The 8,786-nt window shown below is 41.4% G+C and overlaps 1 protein-coding gene across 1 annotated transcript in view; it reads left to right on the top strand.

Moving 5' to 3' along the window:
- Positions 1-2,128: 2,128 nt before the first annotated feature.
- Positions 2,129-8,786, top strand: part of LOC127003533 (high-affinity choline transporter 1-like) — a 43,405-nt gene continuing 36,747 nt past the window's right edge. Inside the window, exons 1-2 of the mRNA XM_050870375.1 lie at positions 2,129-2,255; positions 8,322-8,413. Coding sequence (XP_050726332.1) covers positions 2,210-2,255; positions 8,322-8,413 — 138 coding nt within the window. The 5' untranslated portion in view covers positions 2,129-2,209. The remainder of the gene's footprint in view (positions 2,256-8,321; positions 8,414-8,786) is intronic.

The following is an 8,786-nucleotide window of genomic DNA, read 5'->3' as shown; positions in this document are numbered from 1 at the left end:
GCAGAAAAAGTTACAAATTTATCTTTCCAGAGTTTAATTGGCGAAAAAAAAAAGATAAGTAGATGGGAAAGTTGTAATAACGACGCAAGTCAAGGAAGTGAAAGGAAAAGTTTAAAACAGTAGTCTCTCTCTTTCTCTTTCACTTTCACTCTCATTTTCACTCTCACTCTCACTCATTCTCACTTTCATTCTTACTGTCACTCTCGTTCATTTTCACTTTCTCTTTCAATCTCACTCACTCATTTTTACTTTCACTCTCATTCACTCTCACACTCACTCCCTCACTCTCATTCCCATTCCCATTCTCATGCTGATTATCACTCATTTTCACTCATTCTCTCACTCTCATTCTCTCACTCTGTCTCATTTTCACTCTCATTTTCACTCTCCTTCCTCCTATCTCTCCTTTAAGGCTAACAGTAACAGGAACAGGTAATCAAAGGCAAAGTATCTCCCCGTCCAGGTACGAATTAGCTAATGGACTCAACCAATCACCTTGCAACACCTGGAGGAGACTAATTAGTGCCCTACTGTCGAACCCTAACACACCTGCCCGTACCTGAGTCACCCGAGGGACGCGAAGGTTGGGGTTTTAATTACACAGTGGATTATTATATTGCTCTTTGTTCTTTTTTTCTTCCTTAATGAGTTCCATATTACTATGTTCTTGATGGTAATAATAATAATAATAATAATAATAATAATAATAATAATAATAATAATAATAATAATAATAATAATAATAATAATAATAATAATAATAATAATAATCAGGGAAGGATGAAGTCTGTGATTGACGAAGCTTTAATGTGAATGGGAGGGGATAGAGGGTGGAGGGGGGGGGGAGGGGGGGGAGGGGGAGGGCACCTGGTGTTACTTATGGGAAAACGATATTGCGAGAGAGAGAGAGAGAGAGAGAGAGAGAGAGAGAGAGAGAGAGAGAGAGAGAGAGAGAATGGCGTTTGTCTATTGTCTACAGAATTGTAAAAGTGAATTCGTGAGTGACATTCCTTGTTTCTCCTCTTTGTCCGTCTGTCTCTCTGTTTTTGCTACTTAAGTTTAAACAGCTGTATATGTGTGTGTGCGTGTGTGTGTGTGTGTGTGTGTGTGTGTGTGTGTGTGTGTGTAATTTTCTATATCTACGTACAGTGTTTTTCTTTTCTCTATCTCCCTTTTTTTTCTCTTTTCCTCTTTTTTCCTGTTTTCCTTATTTTCCAATTGTCTCTTCGTACAGGGCTTTTTTCTCTTTTTTTTTACTCTTTTTTTCCTCCCTCGCACTTTTCACAATATTTTCCACCTCAACTCTGTAACTATATTTTTCTTTGTGTTTCAACTTTTCGGGACAATATTTTTTTACCATATTTTTCTATTATATTTTGAAATCTGGAAGTTGCTGTCCCCCTAGTCTCTATCTATCTATCTATCTATCTATCTGTCTGTCTGTCTGTCTATTTATTTATTTACTCGGCTACACACACACCTTTTGTTTCTATTTTAACTTTTCGTAACTCCATTTTTCCTTCTTTTATTTTATTTGTAATACTGAAAGTTACTCAGTTATTCCCTCTACTCTCTCCTTATCTATTTTTATCTACCTATCTATCTGTCATCTATCTATCTGTCTACCTATCAACTATCTATCTATTTATCTATCTATGATCCCCCCTCCCCCCCCACACACACATACACCTCATTTTCTATTTCAACTTTCCTTAACACTAATTCACTCCCCCTAATATCTCTCTCTCTCTTTATGACTCTATATCTCTAATTTCTCTTTATCTGTCAGTATATCTTTCTATCTGTCTACCTATCTATCCATCTATGTATCTATCTCTCTATTTATCTCTTTATCAACCTTTCTCACCCCCCACCCACACACACACACATACATACACACACACACACACATATACATTAATAACATCCTCTCCTCTCCCCCCGAAATTGACTTCTCTTTCGGCCGCTCCTCTCCAATCTTTTTTAGGGGCAGTAAGTAGCAGGCTTTTTTTCTTTTCTTTTTTTTTTCATTATCATTTTCTTTTTTTAAGCCCTTGATGTCTCCTTTGCTCTAAAAAAAAATCACCTTTCTAACCTTCCTTTCTCCCTTCCCTCTCTCCCTCAGGTGTACTTCCAGCGCGTATTGTCAGCCCGTACCAGCAGACAGGCCCAGGTGCTCTCCTTCGCTGGTTCACTCGGCTGTATCGTCATGGCTATACCTGCCTGCATCATCGGGGCCATCGCTAAGGGCACAGGTGAGTCCATACAGGTAAAGGTAAAGGGAGGATGAAGATAAGAATCGTGGAGACAGATGGCCATTTTTTTGTTTTGTTTTTTTAAATATATTTTTCTTTAGGGAGATGAAGGTAAGAATCGTGGAGAGAAATGGCCGCCTTTTTTTATTATTTTGTAGCATTATTTTACTAGCTTTATTTTACTAGCTTTATTTTATTTTATTTATTGTTAGTTAGTTTATATTTTAGTTTACGATTACTGTATTCTGTTATTAATATTACTCTTTTGTTTTGTTTTATATCATTTTTTTTCATTTATAGTAATTTATTAATGTTTCATCTTATTATTTCTTACTAAGTAGTTTAAGGGTAATAAAAAAAGGAGTATATTAAAAGGTCAGGTCATATTCTCTCTCTCTCTCTCTCTCTCTCTCTCTCTCTCTCTCTCTCTCTCTCTCTCTCTCTCTCTCACCCCGTCCCTCCTTCCTTCTCGTTCTCTCTCTCTGGGGTAAGAAGTTTTGATTGCTTCTATTTCCCTCAGGTAGAATCCAGTAGCTAACCTTCATTCTTATTTATTTTTCTTTCGTCATCGATTTTAGGGTCATAAGCGTCATGGGAACAGGCATAGTACAGGTATAGGAGCGTTTTGGTGAAGGTAATAAACGGGAGAAGGAAGGGACGGCGTTTTCTGTTAGTGTGTCTTGTTTTGAGGGGAAACTAAAGGAAGGAGGCGAGACAGGATGCTGCGTTTTCCTCGGTCCCAAATATTGCTGACCGTCTCTCGCAGCTGTCACTTGCCATTTGCTCTCCTTTCATGTCCTTCTTGCTTTTCCTCCTCCTCTTCTTCCTCTTCCTCGTTTTCCTCTTTCTTCTTTTTTCCTTCCTCCTTTTCCTCGTTTCCTTTGGTCTCGTGTCCCTTTCTCTAATTCACCTTCTTCAATCTCCTTCTTTTCCTAATTTCCTTTTCCTCTTCTTCCTCCTCTTCTTCCTCCTCTTCCTTCCTTCCTTGAACACCATTTTCATTCTTTAATTCACCTTCTTGAACCTCCTTCTCTTCCTTCTCCTTCCCTCTTCCTCTTCCTCTTTTTACTTCTCTCTTTTTGACCTCCTTTTCCTCCTTGCATTCACCTGACTTCGCCTCCTCCTCCTCCTCCTCCTCCTCCTCCTCCTTGGCCTACTTCTTTCCCTCATTACCTTCTGTCCTGGCTCTTATTTCTTCAGGCGTCGGATGAAAACAGACAAAAAGAAATTACTGTACCGAAAGAGAGACTGACAGGGGACTCATTACGACCCAGACCAAGACCAAGACCCGACCCAAGCGCTCTCCCGTGATCCTCCTCCTCCTTCCCTCACTCCATCCTCATCTTCATCAGCTTCGTCGTCTTCATCTTCATCCTGTCTTCGTTGTCTTCGTTATCTCGTTTTCCGCATAAATAGGATGAGAGAAAGTTTCGTAAAGAGATTAACGTCACGGCGCTGGGAATTTTTTTTATCATGAAAGAAAGAAGTTTTTTTTTATCCCTTTCTTTCCTCTTGTCACCTCTATTCTATTCCCAGTTTTGTTTCCTATTCACCTACCGCTGTTTTTTTTTTCATTATTGCTCACCTCCGCTATCATTTTCTGGGTCCTTTTTCTTCCTTCACCTTTCCGCAGACCTTCCCTCATTTTCCACTAGTCACCTCTATTCTATTCCCAGTTTTGTTTCCTATTCACCTACCGCTGTTTTTTTTTTCATTATTGAGTTTGACAAAGTTCCTCACCAACGACTGTTGCTTAAATTACAGGCTCACGGAGTAGAGGGTAAAGTTTTGAACTGGGTCAAGGCGTGGCTTAGCAATAGGAAGCAAAGAGTGCAAATCAATGGTAAAAGATCTGACTGGGGATGTGTTACGAGTGGGGTCCCACAAGGTTCGGTATTAGGTCCGCTTTTGTTTATTATTTATATCAATGACTTAGACACAGGAATTAGTAGTGATGTTAGTAAATTTGCAGATGATACCAAGATCGGTAGAGTAATTGAGTCGGATCAAGACGCTAGTATTCTCCAAGGTGAACTCAACAGATTATATGACTGGGCGGATAAATGGCAGATGGAGTTCAATGTAGGGAAGTGCAGTATTCTGAGTGTAGGTAGGACAACCCTCACATAACTATTGCTTAAATGACACTCTCATAAGTAGGTCTGGGTGCGAGAGGATTTAGGGGTCTTAGTAAGCTCTGATCTCCGTCCAAGCGCACAATGCATACAAGCTAGAAATCGAGCAAATAGGGTACTGGGATATATTTCAAGGAGAGTAAGCAACAGAAGCCCCGAAGTCTTCCACAAACCAAATTTAGCATTAGTTAGACCTCATCATGACTATGCGGTTCAGTTCTGGTCACCCTACTATAGAATGGATATCAAAATGTTAGAATCGGTGCAGAGGAGGATGACTAAGATGATTCAGGGGTTGAGAAACTTGCCATACGAGGAAAGACTCAAACAGTTAAACTTGCATTCTCTAGAAAGGCGAAGGGTGCGTGGAGACATGATCGAGGTTTATAAATGGATGAAGGGCTTTAATAAGGGAGACATTCATAAGGTTTTGTTGGTAAGAGAACCGGGTAGGACACGAAGTAACGGGTTTAAACTGGATAAATTCAGATTCAACAGTGACATAGGCAAAAATTGGTTTACTAACAGGGTGGTGGATGAGTGGAATAGGCTTAGCAGTCATGTGGTGAGTGCCAATACAATTGTCACATTCAAAAATAGACTAGATAAATTCATGGACAGCGATATTAGGTGGGGTTAGATACACGGGAACTTAGGGTCAAAGGAGCTGCCTCGTACAGGCCTACCGGCCTCTTGCAGGCTCCTGCGTTCTTATGTTCTTATGTTCTTATTGTTCACCTCCGCTATCATTTTCTGGGTCCCTTTTCTTCCTTCACCTATTCACAGACCTTCCCTCATTTTCCACTAGTCACCTCTATTCTATTCCCAGTTTTGTTTCCTATTCACCTACCGCTGTTTTTTGTTTTTTTTTCATTATTCCTCACCTCCGCTATCATTTTCTGGGTCCCTCTCCTTCCTTCACCTTTCCGCAGACTTTCCCTTGCATATCATCATTTTCCACTAGTCACCTCTATTCTCCTCCCAGTTTTGTTTCCTATTCATCTACCGCTGCATTTTTTTTTTCATCGTTGCTGACCCACGCTATCGTTTCCTCGTACCCTTCTCTTCCCACACCCTCCACAAACGTTCCCTTGCATACTATCGTTCTCCACTACCAACCCTCTATTTTTTTCTCTTCACTTCTTGTTTTCCTCATTAATGCTCACCTGCGCTCTCCTATCATTTTCAGCAGCCCTTCTCTTCCTCCACCCTCCACAAACGTTTCCTTCCATATTAACGTTTTCCACCACCAACCCTCTATTTTTTTTCTCTTCACTTCTTGTTTTCCTCATTAATGCTCACCTGCGCTGTCCTATCATTTTCTGCAGCCCTTCTCTTCCTCCACCCTCCACAAACGTTCCCTTGCATATCATCGCTTCCACTACCAACCCTCTATTTTTTGCTATTCTTTTTTTTCTACACCAAAGGACGCGGCTCAAAGGCAACAAAAAGAGTACAAAAAAAAAAGCCCGCTACTCGCCGCTCCCACAAAAATAAAAAGTAAAGAGTTGCCAAAAGAGAGTTCAATTTCGGGTTCAATTTTTAAGTTCAATTTCACTGCTTGTTTTCCTCATTAATGCTCACCTTTTTTTTCTCTTTTTTTTTCACGTTTACGTCTATAGCACCGGTAGGCTTGCTTGAGGGGCCTTGATTGTGTTCGACCCCAGCCCGTCATGGCGTAGGCAAGTGTTTATAGTGGCGCCATCTTCTCTTGCGCTGTCCTTCTATCAATTTCTGCAGCCCTTCTATTCCTCTACCCTTCACAAACGTTCCCTTCCATATCATCGCTTCCCACTCCTCACCCTCAAACGTTTCCTTCTCGCAACACGCAAACGTTTCGTCACCAAGCCGCCTTCATGGGAACCCCTTTGTGCTGTATTGACGTCAAACTCCCTTTTTATTACGATTCAGGAGTTCCACCGCTTGGCTAACTGTCCTATTTCGAACCGCCTCTGTGGAGCATCCCGCGCCTTTTCCATCGACGTCTTCAAGGTATAGAATCTTCGCTACCTGAAGGAGTTCGACGAATATCCGCATCCACACTGGTTATTGCTCTTATGTATTAGTTTTTATTGCCTTATTATTTAGTTTATTTTCTATTACATACCTTTTATTTAACCTTGCACCTTCTTCAACCTCCTTCTCTTCCTAATTTCCTTTCCCTCCTCCTCCTCCTCCTCCTCCTCTTTACTGATCTCCTTTTCCTCCCTTAGTTCCCCTGATTTTGCTTCACAACTCCTCCGAAAGCCTTGCCAGAAAAAGTGGTTAAGACACGGCCCTAAAGCGTTCAGTGTCCATGACCTTAACATCCCTTTCCCCGATATCGACAATCTTGTTTGGGACCAGCGTGTTTGAAGTATTGGTACCACAGATTTACTTCCCTTTCGTGGTTTAGATATCTCAATTTCGGAGTGTTCTTTTTTACAGTGAAGGAAGCAGCTCTCGGACTAAAACAGGATATAGAATAGCCCAGAGAATCAAAATACGATCACACACAGCCTATTACGTTTCCTTACAAGACCTGAAGCTATTCGTAGAAGTTGATGAAATGATGCCGAGGAGAAGATAGCAAATACCAGTTGTCAGCGTTGCGATACGTGATACGAAAATACCCACCAAACCAAAATGAATCACCCACGACCTTACCGTATTCCGAGAAGACCTAACAGAAAGAGAAAGAAGGGAGAGGAAAAGAAGCAGATAAGAAAGTGAGAGAAAGAAATAGAGATAAATAGAAAGCGAGAGAGAGAGAGAGGGGAGCATTTCTATTCACAGCATATCAAAACTGAATCTCCCTCAGGTTCCAGCGTTTCCCAAGAAGACCGAACCTATTAACAGAGATTAGATAGATAAATGGATGTCGAAGAGAGGCAGCAAAGAAATTGGCTTCCAGAACTGCGAGATGAGATGCACAAATCCCCAGGGAACGAAAATTGCAACACGTATTCCTAGAAGACCTAATAAAGAGGAGATGGTTCGATAAAGTCTGAAGGGAGATTGCAAAATTAATAAGTCGGTCACAGAGTTGCGATATGAGATACGAAAATACCCAGTGAGTCAAAATTGAATCACCCACAACCTACAACGTTTCCCTAGAAGACCTAACCGCATAAGAGAGCATAAACAGCTTGATAGAGTCTGAAGGGAGATTGCAAATTAATACTTCCCAGAGTTGCGATATAAGATACAAAAGTACCCAGAGAGTCAAAATTGAATCACCCACAACCTATAACGTTTCCCTAGAAGACCTAACCGCATAAGAGAGCATAAACAGTTTAATAGACTCTGAAGGGAGATTGCAAATAAATAGTTCCCAGAGTTACGATATGAGATACAAAAATACCCAGAGAATCAAAATTGAATCACCCACAACCTACAGCGTTTCCCTAGAAGACCTATCCGCATAAGAGAGCATAAACAGTTTAATAGAGTCTGAAGGGAGGTTGCAAATAAGTACTTCCCAGAGTTGCGATTTGAGATACGAAAAAGTCCAGGGAACGAAAATTGCAACAGCCATAGCCTTCACCGTTTCCCAAGAATACCTAACCCCATCAAAAGAGGACAGACAGATCATTGGATTTTTAAAGGGAGATGATGGTGAATAGGTGAATAAAAGCCCAGGGAACCAAAAATCCCTCACTGCCAACCCTTATCATTTTCCTAAAAGACCTAACCCAATCAGTAAAGGACAGAGTGTTTAAATAGAGTTCAGAGGGAGATTACGAATATGTGGTTCTCAGAGTTGTGTTGTATGGGACGTCCAACCTTTCAGAGTATAATATCCTTCGCGTATTCTTGCTTACCTGGACCGGTGTACCTGCCCACACACCTGTATATGGACACGTGTGACTCCCCTAACACGTGTAATTGCCTGATACCTCTACCTGACACGTGTGACTGGCCCTAACATGTGTCCCTCTTCCCTCTTCAGACTGGGAGCAAACCGGGTACACCAAAGACATCACGGCAGAGGACCAGAAGAAACTTGTGTTACCGCTTGTAATGCAATACCTCACCCCAAAGGTACGTGTTTCTCTTTGCTTCTTCTGCTTCCCCGGGTAATGCTTCCTCCCTCTCCTCTCTCTCTCTCTCTGTCTTTCCTTCTCCTTCTTCAGCTAATGCTTCCTCCCCTCCTCTCTCTCTCTCTCTCTCTCTCTCTCTCTCTCTCTCTCTCTCTCTCTCTCTCTCTCTCTCTCTCTCTCTCTCTCTCTCTCTCTCTCTCTCTCTCTCTCTCTCTCTCTCTCTCTCTCTCTCTCTCTCTCTCTCTCTCTCTCTCTCTCTCTCTCTCTCTCTCTCTCTCTCTCTCTCTCTTGCTTCTTTTTTATTTCTCCCTTTTCTCTTTTTTGTTCTCTTTCTCACACCTTTATTCTCCTTCTTCTTTTGATTCTTGTTTTCA

The sequence above is a fragment of the Eriocheir sinensis genome, chromosome 25 (genome assembly GCF_024679095.1).
Source record: "Eriocheir sinensis breed Jianghai 21 chromosome 25, ASM2467909v1, whole genome shotgun sequence".
Lineage (NCBI taxonomy): Eukaryota > Metazoa > Arthropoda > Malacostraca > Decapoda > Varunidae > Eriocheir > Eriocheir sinensis.
Note: the sequence above shows the minus strand (reverse complement) of the source record. Positions and strands in the feature narration are given on the sequence as shown.